Source organism: Amphiprion ocellaris, chromosome 3, assembly GCF_022539595.1.
Source record: "Amphiprion ocellaris isolate individual 3 ecotype Okinawa chromosome 3, ASM2253959v1, whole genome shotgun sequence".
NCBI classification, from domain to species: Eukaryota; Metazoa; Chordata; class Actinopteri; family Pomacentridae; genus Amphiprion; species Amphiprion ocellaris.
The window spans coordinates 9,469,779-9,489,329 of record NC_072768.1 but is presented as its reverse complement, the minus strand read 5'-3'; the positions used below and the strand labels follow the sequence as shown (position 1 = coordinate 9,489,329).

The window sequence follows — 19,551 nt, the reverse complement described above, 5'->3', positions numbered from 1 at the left end:
CTGAACTGCTAGAATCGTTCTCCTCTCATGCTCACCACACACACATATATACAGTACGTATATGGGGCACACTTGTCGTAAAAATACTAACCTAATACAAAATGAAAACCAGAGTAAAGAGACATGGTTTTAAGAGCTGGACAGTATGTAATTTCATTTAATTAACATACAGACGTGGAGGGGGAGCCAGGCTGCAAACGGGAATGGCACCATAGAAGAAAGGATCTGTCAGAGGGAATAGCAGCACCAGAAATAGCAGGATTCCCATCAGATACGAGAAGAGCAGAGGTGGGCGTTGAGGGTGTTGCAGGGCAGAGGTGACGTCAGGCAACCCTGGCTGTTACAGAAGGAATGGCACAAAACTGGACCCACATGACCTTCAGAGACACAGATTACAGATTTAATGAGCCGTGAACTGGAGGTTAGTATGTCTGCAAGGAAATGTGCAGTTCACTCCACAGCTCACCAGTTCTCATGAATATGAAGGCAGTGAAGGCACCAAACAGAGTTGTGTACAAGATGTCAGGCTGGCTGCTGCCAGGCCTAGGTAGTGATCTCCCCTCCCTCTCATCTTCTTTCCTTTTAGGGCAGTCCAGCAGGGCAGGAGGAGCGACAGGTGTTCTCCATCTGCCACAATCAGCCAGCTCAGGAACAGGTGGATGCAACCAATCAAGCTTCATCCATTCTGCAATATAACCAGACGCCTCCCATCTCTCAGTGCCGGATCATGATACAGCTCGTAATGGTTCACAGCTTGATTTACCAGCCATTCTGTTTGTTGCACTACAAACCTGTTAACCTCCGTTGTCCTCCTTTGTTCCAGCTCCGGACCCACCTGTTTCCGCCGTCAACACTGGACCCTGGTTATCACCTCAGAAAAAGGAAACACTCACCTGTGCCGACTCCCTCCTCCTGGCGTCCTTCCCCACTCACCTGTCGCTGCTTCACGCCATCCAGCATCAGGCCAAAGCCCGCTGCTCCAAACCTGGCTGCCACCGCTGTGAACCACTTCTGAGCATTCCTAGTATAATTCGTGAGTTTGTAGACCAGTCATAGTTATAGCTCTCGTTAAGAGCACCGTATTTTGAGAAAACTTCTTTTGTAGTTACCTCTCGCTATTCTCGTAAAGATAGCCTCGTGTCTTGTTTTGTATTCCTGAGATTGGCCTTTCTCGCCTTGGTGTTCCCTACCGCGAGTTAGTGATTATTTAGTCTTGTTACAGTACCTCCCGGCCCCTAGGTGCCGCTGTAAGATCCAGAGCCTTTTGTTCCGTTTCCTGTTGAAGTCCTAGTTTCCGCTTGTAGTCCTAAAAACCTTTGTAAATAAATCAGTGTTGCATTCACAGACCGTCTGTTCATTTCCTGCACCTGAGCCACCCTGAACTCCGTATCACAAGAACTGCATCCCTATAACAAAAAAATAGAACAAAGTCAGTATGATTAATACTAACTCTATCCATCCATGTGGGAAAAGGAAAGATGATGCAATGCCATGCAATGTACTAAAATTGAGAAACCATGCATCAGCCATAGAAATTACAGGTTTTTGCATCTTACATAACTTGTTTTGCTTACAATGTGGTTTACCTGAGGAAATGTAAGCTAACTCACCTGCCACCACAAGGATAACACTCGTGCTGTCCTTGCCGAGGCGCCGTTGTTCTATAACATGGTGGAAATGAGCTGAAACACAGTAAAGTAAACATGAACTGTGGTAAAAACCATTCAAGCAATTTAATGTAGCGCTTACTATCATGTACGGCACACAACAGAAGTTAGCACACTATCACTTTTTTTGTCAGATGATTCAAAGCTGGATTGCCTCTGAATAGTGCATAAAGTCAGTACTTTACTGCAATTCAGATGTTGTGTTTTTTCCAATACTTTGTATGCCAAACTTTATCTTTAATAACTCTCAATCCTCATCGGCATGGAGGATTCAAAATGTCTAAAGAGCTGCTCTGCTGCAACAGGCAGTGTGCTTTGGATCATTACCATGCTGGAATATTCCTCCTCTGCCAAGCCTCTGAAGGCTGGAAGTCATCTTGTCAGCTAGTACTTTAGTACATCCACAGACATTCATGTTGCCATCTATAAATGTCATCTCCCAACACATTTTTCACTCATGAAGCTCCATCTCATCACAATGCCACCTGTGTACTCCACTGCCAGGACTGTGCATTCACTGTGGTAGTCCTGATCATGTTCATGCAAAACTTGTAAGATCCCATCTGAACTGTACAAATATATCTTGGTGTCATCTGAACAAATTCCATGCTCCCAATATTCATCAGGCAACACAGTTTAATCCTGAACTTTAGTGTCAAAAAGCAAGCAAGGATGATTTTTTGTTGTGTATTCACATTATGAATTGTCCTTCACGCAGTCTGAGCTGTTGCTCAGTGTCCAGTTTTGAGTGATAATCCCTGTGCCTAGTCTGAAGCACTGATCTATCTGTGCATCACCACCACGGTTCTGAGTAGTGGTACTATGGTTTATTCCATACCTCCTAACTAATCCTGAAACTTCATTTGAGACATTTTCTTGTTGTTCACCAACCTTCCTGTATGCTGTTTCATCTTTGTGAAGTTTCACAATCAGCTTTAGAAATTCTTCTTGCAATAGTTTTCCATTTAGAACCATGATGCAGACAAGCAGATAGACACACCCCGTAGGTCCAAATTGATCATTTTATAACCATATTCATGCTATTAGGCTAACTGAAAATCACAGACATTCTCAAATTTGTTTCAAAGATCACAGATTTTGTTACTAATACAGGTGTATTTACTTTTGTTGCACAGAGTTTTTAATCTGGGGCCTGAACTGTCCATACATACTATCCAAAGGATCTGTTTTTATTGTTAAAAGAGTAAATGCTCTGCTTGTCATGTTAGAAGTTACACAGACATTGAGAGATGATGCAGTTTTGCACAGGATTGTACTTACTTCTGTTGTATACTGTATTTTGCCATAAAGAACTAAAGTAAATAAAGCAGCAGTTTAATTGTTTTTAATTCATCATCAGTCACAGTGTTTGCCATGAATTTATACCAAGAATTTATCTAAAATGTAAATCTGACTTGTTTTCAGTCTGAAAATCTTGTTGCCATACCAACACCAAAGAACAGCGGAGCCACGCAGATGGCAGCTGTGGGTCCAGCGCAGGGCACCAGCATGGGCAGCATGGCTCCTCTGAACACCAGCTCCTCTGTCACTGGCGCCACCACCTGGTTCCTGAGCCACACTGCATCTCTCACGCACAGCCTCCAGGACTGAACATCTGGAAAATAAAGCCGAGACTTTACGATGACATATAATGCATGGGAGCACATATGTAAAACTCTCCAGCCTCCAACATAACATTTAAGAGAGACAAACGCACCGAGTGCAGACTGCAGTTCCCCGGTGAAGCCATCAGGGTCGTCCATAGCAGAATGAATGAAGGGACCAAGATAAAAAACCTGCTGTGTAGAGTAAAATAGTTGTTTATGACTTCCAGGGGAAGTAAATGAAAACAAGATTAAAGACGAGGATCTGTAAACCACAAGGCATATTTTGAGTGTATGATTTAAACATGCCCATGGGACATAACTGCAAAATGCAGAACTTTAATGGGAGTTGTAAAGTCATATATGTTTTTGTAGGAATGGAAATTTAATCTCTGAAATGTCAAAACTGCCTTCATGCAGAATAAATAAAGTGTTCTAAGAGGGAAACGGCATCTACAGAGATGTGTTTGAAGCTACTAAAAATCTCCTTGGTTGTGGTTGCCCTTGTTCTGACCACTGTAAAGCAAATAACTTAATCTTGGGTGTTCATCTGTTTTTTTTAGTATCTAAGACTTTAGGGCAATGTTCCCTCTAGTTTTTCATGAATCTGAGCAAACACACAAACTCCCTGAGCATCCCTTGGACCACTGTGAGCAACATCAGACGTGTGCACTGTGGTCACACCAGCATCACATCCATTCAAGTTACATGGTTCATTAAAAGAATCGGTTGTGTTCAAAAATTACAGCATTTACATTTCTGTTAAAACACTTTGTCAACAGGAGCCAGTTGAAGGCTGCAGTGATTTTAGTGACACTACAATGTATAAGAGTGAAGTTATTGAATATTTGTCTCTCTTTACTGTTGCAGCGGTTTTGCAAATTGCAGACGGACCCTGTTCACTCCATAGACACCAATGTTATTCCTGTAGCTTGAAAGACAGCTACTTTTGATAAAACTGGGCTTGTAGCACATTGTCTGCCTTGCAACAATGGGAAAGAGGCACCGTTTGTTTTGACAACCTATATCTAATGAGTTATTGATGCTGGAAGTCTGTATCTGTCAATATCTTTCCAACTTTACTGAACTTGGGGCCACTACCACCTAAGGAGTGATATATTTAATTTTGAAAAAAGCATTTAGCCATACTTAAAGCTTTAAGTGCTTTATTAACACGGAACTAAAAATTTTGTATTGTTTTATTATCACAGGTTCTGTCTGAAAAGAGGTGGCATCATTTTAAACAGTGAAATCAAACTAATAAAATGTAATGACCAACCAGTGAGCAATACTGGATTCTGCAAAAACATAAACAACCTTTTTTTAAATCTAAATCTTATCTTAACACAGTTAAGGTATTAACTTATTTTTGTGTGTATGCATGTATTTATTGATTTATTTAGTACTGTTAACATATCAGAGTTCTGAGTGAATTTTTCTTAAGATAGGCAAAGGTCATTTATTGATTACATATAGGCTATTAAATCTTAATTAAAAACTAAAAAGCATTTTTAAAAAAACAACTTAGGCATTTATTGAGTCACTAAAATACTGTAGAGTACAGACCACATCAGCATGATTATAAGCATCCTCTGGTAAATTAACAACCAGATACTGATGTCTCTCACCATATGGACTTCAGGAGATGACTGGGGGATGATAAACTGTGACCTACTGGTTGGGTTCTCTCTGTTCTCATGTTTCTTACATGTTTGTCCCCTGACAACCGGGTCCTAATGTTTTTTGAGCAACACACCATACTATGACGTTTTTACAATGATGGTTCTACTATGGAAGCCAGTTTGACATGTTCAGGTGTTCTTTGTGTGAAAACTCAGAGATTTCAGGTATCAGAAGGTGGTTTTCAACTTTCTTTATTAACTTTCTGCTTCAACTTTAAATTAAATTTCCTTCACTAACCCAGCCCTCTGGACTCCCAGTAAGCTGTGTTCCTATTGGCTGTCCAGGTGGCTGCTTGGTGTTATCAGGAACACCTGAGCAGCTCATTGTCTTCCTGCTTGATTTAGCTGCAGACAAACATTTCCTCTGCTTCTCTTCACCACAGAACCGGGTTTGGTTCCTTGCTTTGGTTTGTTCTTTAGGCGTTGGCTTGCAGCTTCCAGCAGTAAAATCGTATTTAATGTGTTTCTTGGTGTGTTTTAGGGCTTTGTACTGGATAGTTGTCTTGGTAAATGTGGTTCTTTAGCCACAGTTAGCACATGGTGCTAATGTGTGCACTGATTAGTGGATTTGGTGCAGCTGAGTTGTGTCTTGGCTGTAGTGAGTCTTTAGAGGTTTTTGGTCAGACACATTCTGTATTCTTGTTTGTGAACCAAGGTTGGTTGTCCAGAAGGTAAGAGTTCCTGTCCTGATTCTCTGTTCTCAGAGGTTCTCTGGTAGGGTGCAGGAGACTTTAGCGTTTGGGTTGTACTAGTTTGGTTATTGTATGGTTTCATTTGTACAACTATCTTGAGGCCCCTCCATGTGGTTTAGTGTTGTTTTCTGTAACAGTTCTACAAAGCAACCTGCAGCAGAAGAGACTTTGAGAGTTTGTAGGAAGTTCTGGAGACCAGACTTTAGAGCAGCAGAAACATTTGTCAGCTGTTTGAGCAGGAGAAGGTGATCTTCAGAGTAGAAATGAGACGGAAACCTTCTTGACCCGTGTGGTGAGGTCCTGTACCAGGAGTTTGAGCAGGTTGTGAAGAGTCTGTAGTTCTTTGGTCTGAAAGCACAAGAAGAGTTGACTCATTAAAGGAGAAAACAGGAGATATTGTTGGTTCTTCTGTGGCTCTGCAGTTTCCTTAGACTGAATATCAAGTTTATATTTTAAATGATTTCCCATGTGAGCCCAAGAAGACTTCAATAAACTCCCTCCATCCCCTGGACAAAACATATATTTTTTTTTTATTACCATGTTAAATCCTTTTTTAAAAAAATGTTTTTGAGTTTTAATCATAGTTTTAGCATAGTTTTTTTTTTCTTTTTGCTTGTTTAGTTTTGTCATCTGTGTAAAAGGTGCTAAACAAATAAAGTTGAATTGATAAACTGAATAATTGACTAACTCATGATTGTGACAACAGAAGTGTTTTCATTGTGATTTAAGGGTTTGTTTCATTTTTAAGGTTGGGGTTAAAATCTTGACAGAAAAAAAGATTAAAGAAATAAACTACATTAAAAAAGCAATTAAATCAAAGGAAAAAAACATTTACTACAATAAAACTTTTCACAAGAAAATTAAACATTAAATACAATTAAATTATATTAAACAGACAAAATATTTAGGTAATTAAACAGAAGATACAAAACATGTAGTTATGAAATTAAACAAAATTAATAAATATTAAACATTAAAGACGAAATATTTTAGATAATTAAACATTTAAAAAATACAATTAAACAAGAATATTAAACATTTTAAAAATACAAAACATTTAGTTAGATTATTAAACCTTTAAAAAGACAAAACATTTAATTAAAAAATTAAATGTTTAATAAGAAAATTAAATCTTAAAGACAATAAAACTTTCAATAGGAATTAAACAGAAAATACAATGAAGCATTTAAAAAGAAAACTAAACATTAAAAGGTGGTAAAATATTTTTTAAAAAAAACCTTAAAGGTTTAATCAAAAAATTAAACATTGGGAAAGAAAAGGAAATTTTTCAAACAAGCCGATAAAACATTTGAAAAAACAACAAACATTAAAAAAGACAAAACATTTGGAAATCAAATCAGACATTAGTTTTGCTCCTTTCTCACCTTTTATTATTTTCTAAACATTTAAGAAGAATCAAATAAGACAAAACATTTGAAAAGACACCAGTTAGATCAAATTAAACAGAAGAGACAATAAAATGATCAAAAAGAGCAAAAACAGATAAAAATCTTAAAGCGTTTTCTAGTCTGAAATGAAAACATCAAGTTGTTTCTTCAAACATTTCCTCTTTTTATGTTCTTGGTTTGATTGTGGACAGATTTGCTAAGAACTCATTTCAGAAAACTGCTTTCCAGATAAAGTCTACTAGTAGTTGAAGGCATTGATCAAACTAATGTTACCTCTGATCTCCACAAACTTTACTGTTCAGTGAAGAGAATCAAAGTTTGTTGAGGATTTCTAAAAAACCCACAGGTGAAGGTCTGAGAAGAACTCAGATGGATGGTCTAAATGTGATATCAAGACTCATGGTCACAAGTTTTAAGGCTTCTGTTAACCATAAAGTTCAAACTAACAGAGAAGTACTGAGAAATTTTTAAAATTTCAGTCCTCAGACTGTCTAAAGGTTCAAACTAACACAGAACTACTCAAGAACTTTTAGGATTTCAGTCCTCGGACTGTCTGAAGTTTCAAACTAACAGAGAACTACTCAAGAACTTCGAGGTTTTCAGTCCTCAGACTGTCTGAATGTTCAAACTAACAGAGAACTACTCAGGAACTTAGAAAATTTCAGCCCTCAGACTGTGTGAAAGCTCAAGTCCTGAGGACTCGGGAGGTGTGGAGGCTTGGGAAGTCTTGAAACTGAGGGTTCAACCCTCCAGCACAAAGGCTGAAGTCCAGCCTCCTGAGAAAAACGGTCGAGTTGAGACCCGAGTTAAAAAAAAAACTCAAAAATGACAAAAAATAGATGACAAATGCGCAAAAAAAAGAAGAATTAGTATCTGAGTGGATAGCTCAGGAGGATAAGAAGAGGACTACCAAGTGGAAGGTCGCAGGTTCAAGACCCGCCACTGGCCCTTTTCTTTGTTTGTCTTTGTCACGATTTTGATAAAATTTAAGAAGTGTCTGGTCTTGAACCGGCGACCTGCAGCTCCATAGGCAAATCCTTAACTCACTGAGCTACAGATCAGATAAAAAGAAATAATTTCGTCGTCCCTTTGGCATCGTAGTTCCTCAAGTGACCACATGGGCAGAGCCAAGGCGGAGTCTGGGTGGAGTCAGGGCGGAGAGTAGGTGGGGAGGTGGGTGGCGGCCTCCCCCCTCTGCTCCCCCGCCTCTCCCCACCGCCCACCACACCTTCCCCCACCCGACGAGTTCTTCGAGTCTCCACGAGTTCTTCGAGTCTCCTCGGGTTTTCCCGAGTTTCTGGAGTTTCCACGAGGTCGGAGGCAGAGCAAGTTGTCATGAAGAGGTGTTGAAGTCAGCGAGGATGGACTGACTTTTTACAGCAACTAGAAGGACGACGACTAGAAGAGCAGGTCTTTAACCACTATCCATAAAATCCATGGAGTTGGCGCCAGAGAAATGAAGGGAGGTCAACTTTTATCAACCTCCATCCGGATGTTCAACTTGATATCTTTACTTGGAGATTTTTAGCACCACAAACCTTTAGTATCACACTTTATTATCATTTATTAGGACTTTAATGGAATCCACCAGCAGATTTAGTTTTTGTTGACAAACTTTATTCTTGTCATCGTGGGACTGCAGTATTTAAAACTGTTCCTTCTATTTGACTTCATGTTTATTAGTTTTAGTGGAGAAAGTTATTTTAATTGTCCATTAGTCTCCTAAAAACAAATAATAAATTGGATTAGTCAAGAGCTTTAAATTTCTTACTTTGTCATATTTTAAATATGACAAAAAAATATAAAAATAAAGTGTCTTCAGACAATTTGACCTGTAATTGGCATTATATGAATAAAATTGAATAAAAATTGTATGTATCTTGTAATGTTGGAGTAATTCAGCCATATATGCTGGAAAACCCATTTTCTTTGTCCATTAATCTGTTGTTTTCTTCAGTAATTCATTTCTTGTTTTGGTTTATACAATGTCAAACCCAAATATATTCAGTTTACTGTCATAAAAACCAAAAAGATTTACATTCATGATGCAGGAATCAGACAGTTTTTCACTTTTTATCTTAGTTTAGTCAGAAAGATAGTTGATAATGTGTGAATTGTTGCAGCTTGTGAGCCGTAGAAGGTTTTAATCTTTGGGGCCGAGTGTCAGAAAACATTAAGAAACCAACATCAAAACATTCAACAAAGATTTGAACATCATTAAAGGGAAATCCAACTTTTGCATGACAATGTCTAATTAAAGGACATTTATTTCCAACGTAAATATGTGATATTCATCCTCTGGAGCTTTCTCTTCACATTGTCTTCCACCTGGACTGGTTTGGTCGGGAGCATGTGCAACAAACATTTGAAAAACTGCACTTTAACATCAATGAATGACACTGAAGTTTAATCTCTACATAAATGAGACTGAGTCTGGATGTGCTGCTCTGTCATTAACTCCTAAGTTTAGGGAAAGTTCAAACAAAAGAGGACAGTTCAGATAAGACTTGAGAATGAGCTTATTTTGAACAAACATCTCAGACTTTCTGAGCTTCAGCACCTCTAGCAAGATATTTTAACAACAAGCGACTCAAGAGATCCAAAAGTTGGAGAGAGTTAGCTTTAGCTGAGCCAAAGAACATGTGGGACGCTAACCTAGCAAACATTTCAGACTTTTCTCTGTGAGTTCTGAGAAATAATTTCCTATTTAATGACAGAGCTACACATCTTAACTCAATCTCATTAAAACAGACTCTAATTCAGTGTCATCCATCCATATTAAAGTGCAGTTACCCAAAATGTTTGTTGCATGAGCTCCAACAAAACCTGTCCAGGTAGAAGGCCACTTTGACAAACAGGAAGTGGAAGATTCCAAGGAGATTTATAGAAGGGGGAACCGGACTGTACTAAGTGTGCTCGAGTATAGAGGGGTGTTTTGTGGGTTTTTAAGGCTGATAATGATTATTAGTGAGACATTTGGAGTAGATATTCATTTGCAGTAAATGAAAGTATTTAAAATCTTGGAATTAAACTTAGAAGAACACAAACTCTAACAGAAAACTTTGTTGATACGTTTTTGTTTTGTTTACAGATGTTAAGTTAAAGGAGTTTTATTCGTGGCGTATAACCAATCAAATCACTCCAAAAGACAGAGCGACCACAGATAGATAAAGGTTCAGAGCCAAAGTAGTGCCATTTTTAAATGTATTTATTACCGTAAATCAGTAAAAAATAAAATACTGATAATCAGTAAATCAGTCAGCCCACAATTACTACAATTCTACAATGTATGTCTCTTTCCTTTGACTTATTTGTACAATATATGATGTATATGATGGCTTTTTTTCATACCAAAGGCTATACTATGATGTTTTCTAAGAGACATACGATGCTACTCTGGTTGTTCTGGCCCTGGACCACTGCACTCCTCCTCTGTTGTTTTCTGGATTGTACTCAGCTGCATGCCTTCGTCCACCCGGCCTCCGTTGACTCGTCCCGCCTGCCGTCTCTGGAGCTGAAGCTGGATTGGAACAGACCAAAGTACAGTCCAATCACGATGCCAGCTGCCTCTCAAAAGGCTCCTTCATCTGGCAGGTGGCGGAACTTCTTCTGAGGGGAAGCTGAGCTGGCCCGGCAGAACTTTGGAGATGTGTTCCAGTGGTTGGTGGATGTGTGGGGAGATAGAGAGGGACCTTTGAATTGTTCAGAAAGGAAAACAGGGAACCCATTGGTAGTTTTAGTTTAGGGTGCAACTGCAGTGTGTTTTTGGGTTTTAAGAGGTGAACAGGAAGAGGTTTTTTTTGTATTGATTATCTTTTACTTTGTTCCTGGTTGGAATGCCCATCAATGTCAACATGAAGTTCACTTTTAGTTCTGTTGATTTATTTTTATTTTACTAACACCCATTTGTTTTTAACCCCCTCACATGTGTTGTTGTAAACTTACTCTTTCAAATAAATACTCGTCTAACCCTCTGGAAACCAGCGTTTGGACTGTTTTTGTGTTGCTCCTCACCTACTGACAGCTGTGGACTAAAGGCTATACTGTGACGTTTTTAGAGCGACATGCTATACTATGATGTTTGTTGGGTGACACGCTATACTATAGGCTTTTTTAATTGACATATTATTGTGACTTTTTTTGTTTTTTTGAGCAACATATAAGAATTCGAACAGTTTTAAAAGTTACTATACTTTTACTTGTGCAATGAAATTATTATTCTATGGCATTTTTTAGATGACATATTATACTCTGATGTTTTCTTGAATTACATACTATTTTGACAATATACTGCACTATGACATTTTTTGAACCACATATCATACATGACAATTTTAGGCAACATCCTATCATTTTGCGCTTTTTGAACCACATAATAATCTATGTTTTGTTTTTTTTTTCTTGCCAACATGCTGTACTATGATCTACAGGCCATACTATGTTATTCTTGAGTAAAGCATACTATACTTTGACATTTTCTGAACTACATCCTATACTATGGCATTATACACAGAGTGCTTTGGTTACATGTTGATTTATAATCTAGATTTTTTTCTGTTTTGTTTTTTGACGGGATTACCACAGACCTGACCGTGAACACCGTTGACACCCACCTCAGGGAGACGCTGCCTAAGATCTCAAGGCTGCTTGGTCGTGGTCTTTCTGGCACGTACTCTTCCAAGATGAGCCGGGAAGTTTGACACTGATGGAATGACACCAGGTCTAAGCCGACAAACTTCCACTTCCTCCTCAACCCATAGTCTCTGGGAAACCTACATGGAGTAAGAAAAGTAGACAGAGAAGTAATTAAGTCTGTACACAACATATTAAAAAGAAATCATGCTAATAAATTAAGTACAAAGAACCAAATTCGCCAATATACTGGAGACCAGAGCTATTTAATTTGATGAGTATAACCTTGTTTAGTAACATTTCAATTATTTGAGAGCAGTCCTAAAGAACTGCCTGTAATCCCAATCATAAAATGGGTTTGGAGGAAGAACATAGATGGTAATCTGGATATACATGAGTTAGGCTTTATAACTACTATTGGTAGTATTGGTGGTAGTAATAGTAATGTGACTACTTACTACTGCTGCTGATACTGGCACTGCTACTACAACTTGTAATACTATTACAAATGCTGATACTACTTCTACGACTCTAACAGCTGTTTATACTACTACTGCTGCTTGTACTGTTAGTATTTCTACTACTGCTTGTACAACTATACTACAGCTACTATTAATCGTCTGGTATTTGGTTGTCAAGCTGCTAGCTCGCCTTAGCGTTTTGCTAGTGGCTAACTAGTTAGCTCTCATAGACTGGAAGCTCTCAACAAGATTTCATAATGAAAAAAGAGCCAAAAACTATTCTTACCGATGAAAAGTCATTCCAAGTTTCCTTGTCTCAATCGTACGACGCAGTGTGTAATTGTATGCAGCACAGTGAGACGGCATACTTGTTTCCGTTTTCACGCCGTCTTCATCAACGGAATGCACTGAAACTTTCCCCCACTAGCTTAGCCTCGCAGTAGCCGCAGCTCAAAGGGGCGTGTCCTATCTACTCATTCATATCTTTGAGAACAACGATGGCTGCACATAAGGAAGCCTGACCTTGATTAGCGGCGTAAATACCATTATATACAGTCTATGGTAAATACGTATGTGAATCGCATCATTGGCTGCAGCAGCCAATCACCGGTCACTCACTGACTCACATTGAAAAATAGCACAGAATGAATTGTTACGTGTTTATTTTATTTACAATTTAGGTTGGATTTTTTTTGTGCGCAGCAGATTTTCTGTGCGCGGAGACCGTGTCAGCAGTGCGCAATTGCGCACGCGCGCAGTTTAGAGGGAACAGTGGTTGTCAGTTATCACTTCTTCTAAATGAGTTACTTTGCTATGGAGCAGCCAAATGGTTCTCATGTGTCGCTTGGCAACAAGGTGGAACCATCGAGAGTCTGGCTGAAGTTTTGAACAAGTCGTGTACGTCAAGAAACAGTCTTGAAAGTGGTTTTGATTTTTGTGTTTATGCACTGCAAAAACTCAAAATCTTACCAAGTCTATTTGTCTTATTTTTAGTCAAAATGTCTCATCCCACTTGTTTTAAGATAAATTCACTTAACAAGTGAAATTTCAGCAGATGGAGGGACTTGTTTTAAGACAATGCTTCTGAAATATCTTGTTAAATCAAACCTTGAAATTATCTTGTTTTGAGTTGTATTTGACAAGAAAACTCAAAATAAGTTTAACCCTCATGTCGTCGTGCAGGTCAAATTAACCCATTTTAAAGTTTGAAAATGTGGGAAAAAATATGTTTTCAAAGTGAAACTTCTGATATCCACATTTTTGGGAAATCTTTGAACGTTCTTTGGTGGAAAAAAAGAAGAATTAGAAATGTTTAAGAACATTCACAAAAAATCCAGCAAAATCCAGTGAATTTTGCTGGATTTTGGTTGATTTTTATGTGAATGTTCTTAAAGAAAATATTAGAAGTTTTACTGATAAATATGGAATCACTTTGGATATTTTTAGGATTTTTTTGGGAAGATTTTTACTCATTTTTTGGAAAATATTTACAAGAATTTTCTTGCCAAATTTGGGGGATTTTTTTTAAAAATAAAACTTTTAAGGGAAACTTTTAAGGAATTATTGGAATTTTCTTCCTGAAGGATTTGCAAATTTTCAGAAATTTGGGGAACTTTTTTGCTGAATTTTTGGATTTTTTTCAGACAAGGAAACAATATTTTTTGGTGCCTGTAAATGAAGACAACAGGAGGGTTAATACATTTCAAATTAGGAGGTTACATGGAAGCAAAGATCTATTTTTGAGTGAAAAACTGCTATTTTTAGCATATCTGGCTTATTTTAAGACACAAACTATGATGTTTTTGTGATATTTTGGACGACGTACTAAACTATGATGTTTTTGTGACATTTTGGATGACATACTTAAACTGTGACGTTTTTGTGATATTTTGAATGACATACTAAACTATGACATTTTTTCCACATTTTGGACGACATACTAAACTATGACGTTTTTGTGACATTTAGGACGACATACTAAACTATGATATTTTGGACGACATACTAAATAATGACGTTTTTGTGATATTTTGGACGACATACTAAACTATGACGTTTTTGTGATATTTTGGACGACATACTAAACTATGATGTTTTTTTCCACATTTTGGACTACATACTAAACTATGATGTTTTTGTGATAATGTGATTGTGATAATGTGTGAAAACTCACATAAAGATGAAAGAAAACGGTTCCACGCTGTTGCTGTCTAGCAAAGGATGTGTCTAAACTTAGAAGCAGCTAGCTGGAATGGGTACAAGCTCATACGGTGTTTCCTGAAGAAAAGAGTGAAGGACAGAAAGGTGAATTTGTGTTCAAAATAAGGCTGACGGCTGAACGTAAATAAAGGCTTTGTGAAACATCATGAGCTTCACCATTTTCTGAATGAGGTTTGCTACATCACGTGACCTAAATATGTAGCAGGCAGCAGGAATTGATGGGACTCAGAAACACCCCACAGTTTAATCAATTGTTCCTCGTATGATTTCCAACTGATAAATCACAGTCAATTTGTAGTGGGATCGCAATCATGTGATCGGCAGCCGGTAACTGACACAGTGTTCACTCGTCGTCATGGTTACAGCGACGCTGTGCCAGCAGCTATATCTCGCAATGTGAAATCCTTAACAAAGCTGTGGATCCAGACTATAAGCCACATCACTGTGAAAATTTAATGAGGTGGTCCTTGTGTCATTTCTGACTTTCCCTGAAAATTTCATCCAAATCCGTTAGTCCATTTTTGAGTAATGTTTCACACGGACAGACAGACAGACACACAGATTCACAGACAAACATACGCCGATCGTCACATAACTCCGCCGTTCCTTGGCGGAGTCAAAAACAAAAACAAGAACCCACGAATGACTGCTGTGGGACTTCAAATGTACAAACTCTGTGCATGTGTGTTACTTGTATATCCTGAATGCTCCTGGAAGTTCAGCCAATCGGAGCATGTCAACTGACTCCAAAGCTTCTTCTACAAGATCCTCCAGCTTCTCTACTTCCTTGTCTTGCTGCCATGGCAGCAGCATCTCCCAGACGCTTTCAGCTGTGGAGTTGCCAGAAAGGAAATGCAATATAAAAATGAAGCATCGGGAGCAGGTTCTATAATGCTGAGCAGGCTGCACTTAAAGTTGTGATATTGTTCTTTTATATTGTGACGACAAGTCAGAGTGACATTTTCTTACTGTGGTGCTCCTGAAGCATTTCTGTACACAGCAAGTATATCACTACATCGTACTTCACTTTCGCCAAGAGGAGGACGTCTGACAGGGAGATACAGCCCCATGCCTGACCTCGGCCCCCCAACCTTTGGCCTTGCCAGGGAAAGGGTAGGATGCTTTGTACACCCTCTGATGCCAATCTGAAGAGAAGTATAGACTCCTCAACAACACAATTATAGTAAAAATAAGCACTTCAAGGTAGAGAGGTGGCTTTTGACATTGCAAAAAAAGCGGTTAAAATATTAAAATCATTACATTTTCGTCTCATACTATTAAAAAGCACAACTGTAATTGTTGTTATTACAAATTAAAAGTTGCATTAATCTTCAATGGAATGCTTTGCTGCTCAGATCAGTAGGTTTGGTGCTGCAGCCTTAGTTTGATATGGGTCAATATATAATTACGGGACTTTTGTAACATAGTTGACAGGTATCATAGTTGACATGTTTTTCTGTTTTCAGGCCTAAAATCAACATAACTAAACATAACCAAACACCACATGCATTTTTAGAGAAATATTCTTCTAAATATTATATATACAATTGAGTAAAATTGAAATTGAAAGTTATTTATAAAGATATTGTACTAAATCTGTTGACATGTGATAAATTCATACTTGACTCACACACTACTTTATATTAAATAACTCAGAAAGCCTTGGAGTCTGGCCAGTCTTTTCTTCAGGAGGAAATGACATCATGTGGAGCAGGTCATGTGATCTGGAATTAACACACTTCCTTGAGAGGTGTTTTTGTAATGGGCAACTTAGTTGAAAGTGATTTCTCTGACACAGATACAATTTGCTATTTTCTATCTGAAATTTGATATATTGCCAGAAAAAGAAATATCTGTCATGATTATCTCAAATTAATAAAAAGAACACGATCAAAGCAATTTTTGAATAAGCTTATTTTATTATTGTTTATCTCATTAGAAGGTGATCGTTGTTAAATTTGGACGGTTATTTCATTGACATTTTAGTGATATTCAGTCATTCTTTATAAGTGATTGTTTCCATAATAAATAATTATGGAATTTGTAAAGACTTGATCATAATGAACATAAAAACATCAGTTTTTTTTAACTTTTAATAAAAATGTGTGCAAGATATATCCCAAAAGGGAGTTAAAAAGTCCCTTAATTACATATTACATATTGACCCGTATGATCAGTGGCTACTTGGTGAAGCTGGCTGATCGATTTATGTGTAACAGACATTGTGTCAAGTCACTAACTTGATACATTTTTCCTTTGGCCTACTTTTACAACTGTTTTATTTATATTGTTATTTTTTATTTTTTTTACATTACACCTAATTCTGTAATTGTCACTTCTGCTACAGGGGCTGTTGTTCACTGAAATTCTATTTCTTTATTGTATATATATCAAATTCCCTTAAAAATACACGACTTATCATGCATACAGCATTATAATGTTGAGGGTGGGTAATGTAAAAAGCAATTCTAACATCTGTTTATACTGTTTCCTATAGTAGTGTCATGCACTATATACTGCATTAGTATTACAGAAAGGAAATATTCAATTAAAGCCCTTATATCTATAAATTGAGCAACTTTTTGTCTTGAACGAAATACACTCACCTAGCCCAGCACTGCCTGGCTGCTTTCCTGAGTCTCCTCACACTTGTCACTCTCCCACAGGGCTCTTTTTCCCCCAGCAGTCTCCCCATCTGTGCATGGAAAATAAAACATTCCAAATAGCAATGAACAGAGTAACTTTCTCCATGCAGGAGAAAATCTGCTACACTGTAAGTACATACCTGAAGACTGTCCACTTCAGTCATACACATCTTTAAGGATCCTGAATCTGAGTTGTACGCATTTTTCAAAGACGTGGGGTCTGTGTTTTGGTGCAGGGAATCCATCATGTGATGCAAAGTGTTGAGATTTCCAGTGTTTAGTAGCTGGAGGTCCCAGTATAGCTGAAGATAACAATATTTACTTTTAGTATCACTTGATTTCTCAGGTGTGTCATAAATTTTATTAGAAAAGAACATTAAATTGTACCATTTCCTTCCTCTCCCTCTCCTTTTCCATTTCTAATAGAACATCCAAAACATTTTCACCAACACAGGACCAGCTATTGTCGTCTCCTGCAATCTGAAACACACACAGCTACATAATATTATTCTTATATGATATATAAAGACTTGGGATTTGATTTGATAGTCAATTTTATTACCAAATATGCCTGAGTTGTTACCTTCTTCATGGCTGAATGGGCTTCATTGCTGTTGGAGGGAACATGAAACACTTTGCGGTGGAGAAGACTCACATCTTCGATGGAAAACTCTGCTCCAGCGGATATGCCCATAGATTGGTAAAGACCAGCAATACAGTCCTGAAGCAAAGCATAAGGATGCTACTTTTAGCTCATGCATGCACATGAAAAACAAATGCATTTCTCACACCACATCAAAACATCCTACCTGCTCCATGTTTTCACCACTGCAGACTGATGAATTATACAGTATATTACTATGGTTACAGCAGTGCTCTGGACAACAACTGGATCGGATTACAGAACAATAAAATTGACCGTGTATCTGTCAGAGGGAAACAAAGAGGAGTGAAACGTGATCGAGGCTTGATAGAGTTTGTGTGAAAAGTGCTCTTTAGGATTGAAATTCTAGTGAAAGTTGGCAGCTACTAGCTTATAAGTTGTATTGTATGCTGCCTGTCTTATACAGTATGTTACCATATAATCATGTAATAGACTCACTGATGTGGGAACAGTAATGTTCAGCTGATTCCCTAATAATTTCTAAGTAAGTTTTGATGTAGAACCATGTACTTATGAAGAAAATAGAAATATACCTGCGGCTATTCTTTTAGTTTGATTTATAATCAGTTGTTGAGTGCAATGGCCCTTAAAGAAGCAAAATATTGAAGCTCAAGTAAAAATTTTTCCTTAATATTTACTATTTTATGCTATAATTTAAGGTTATTTCATCTATTTGCATGTTCAGCTGACCTGGTGTAACTTTTGGCAATTCAACACTATTTCTGCCCTATTTAACTGATATCTTCTTTTAGAAATAAATGTTACCAAGATCATAATGAATGGTTTCTCTGTCTTTGTACAGAAAATTAAAACACACAAATATTAGTGACAGTTTGCTTTATTTGTAAAATGGAGAAGGAAAAGAGGAGTACCTGAGATTATGTGACTTACTCTATATACAGTCAGACAGTGCACAGTGATGAAATTTAATCAGCGCAATGAAAAAAAAGCTTTTTTTTTAATCTCATAAATGTGTAAATTCAAATAGAGATAGCACCAATGAACATGTAAAATGACAAACCCTAGTGTTGTATAAATACTCAGTGCTAAATACAATAATATTCATAATAACACAAAAATGCAGTATTTGATTTGAGTCGATATGTAGAATGCACAGGTTTTGGACGTTTGTCTGGATATTTTTCCATTTTCAATCTTGCTATGCAGTAACAGGGGGCTGATGCAGAGGTGGCAGTGCATGTATGTGTGACTAAGCGAGGGTTCACTTGTTCACTGAGTAGTTCAAGCATCATGTAGAGTTGCCGTGAATGATCTTGGGGCACTTCTCTGGCTGTATGCAGTAGCTGTTGTGCAGAACCAGACCGGCGGGACACTGGCAGCCCGGGACGCAGGGCTTGAAGCAGTGGCTCTCGATCACCCCGAGCGGTACGTCGACGTTGAAGCAGGTCACAGGACACGGAGGGCCGCACTCGTCAAACACGAAGCCCCTCTCCACCGGACACCCAACAGCTGTGGAAGACAGGAGCAAAGAAAGAACAATGAGATGGACACTGAAAACACTGACTGCTGTAACCTCAAGGGTTTGCCTTATGCTGACATTTACTGATGCCAAGTAGGAGTTAGCAGGGGGCTGATAACAAGAAGGTCACATTTTACAAGGGAGGAGTGACCTTTTAGTTCTAGTGTACATGTAGCACTATGAAACATCACTCAGTAGTAGTGCTGAGATCTAGAAGTAAAAAAACATTACTATTATAACAATATATTTTACTGCAGGAGCTCACAGACATAATATGGACACCTCCTATCTTTCTTATTGAATCACAGTGAGATATTAGATGTTCAAAGCCCTAGAATAATTAAATCAAGTTGGTTTTCATGATTATATTGCATATTTCTGACAAAAAAGCCACA

The 19,551-nt window shown here is 37.9% G+C and overlaps 3 protein-coding genes across 4 annotated transcripts in view; all 3 read right to left on the bottom strand.

Moving 5' to 3' along the window:
- Positions 1-3,034: 3,034 nt before the first annotated feature.
- Positions 3,035-3,953, bottom strand: LOC111567426 (CAAX prenyl protease 2-like). Its single transcript, XM_035947378.2, has 2 exons — positions 3,385-3,953; positions 3,035-3,282 (listed from the first exon to the last, which is right to left on the bottom strand). Exons 1-2 carry the CDS (start codon positions 3,428-3,430, stop codon positions 3,089-3,091), a joined length of 240 nt encoding a protein of 79 aa, XP_035803271.2. The 5' UTR covers positions 3,431-3,953; the 3' UTR covers positions 3,035-3,088.
- A 6,293-nt stretch (positions 3,954-10,246) lies between these two features.
- LOC118471705 (uncharacterized) lies at positions 10,247-18,155 on the bottom strand. Of its 2 annotated transcripts, none has more exons than XM_055009228.1 (8): positions 17,822-18,155; positions 17,596-17,733; positions 17,400-17,507; positions 17,153-17,314; positions 16,974-17,062; positions 15,337-15,512; positions 11,668-15,197; positions 10,247-10,746 (listed from the first exon to the last, which is right to left on the bottom strand). In XM_055009228.1, exons 1-7 carry the CDS (start codon positions 17,828-17,830, stop codon positions 15,055-15,057), a joined length of 825 nt encoding a protein of 274 aa, XP_054865203.1. In that variant the 5' UTR covers positions 17,831-18,155; the 3' UTR covers positions 10,247-10,746; positions 11,668-15,054. The 2 variants fall into 2 exon arrangements, with proteins under 2 accessions (XP_054865203.1, XP_054865204.1); XM_055009229.1 differs by having other exon boundaries at positions 17,400-17,492.
- Positions 18,156-18,498: 343 nt separating this feature from the next.
- kcp (kielin cysteine rich BMP regulator) overlaps positions 18,499-19,551 on the bottom strand; it is a 28,081-nt gene continuing 27,028 nt past the window's right edge. Inside the window, exon 46 of the mRNA XM_023291234.3 lies at positions 18,499-19,146. Within this exon, the coding sequence (XP_023147002.2) occupies positions 18,926-19,146 (221 nt within the window). The 3' untranslated portion in view covers positions 18,499-18,925. The remainder of the gene's footprint in view (positions 19,147-19,551) is intronic.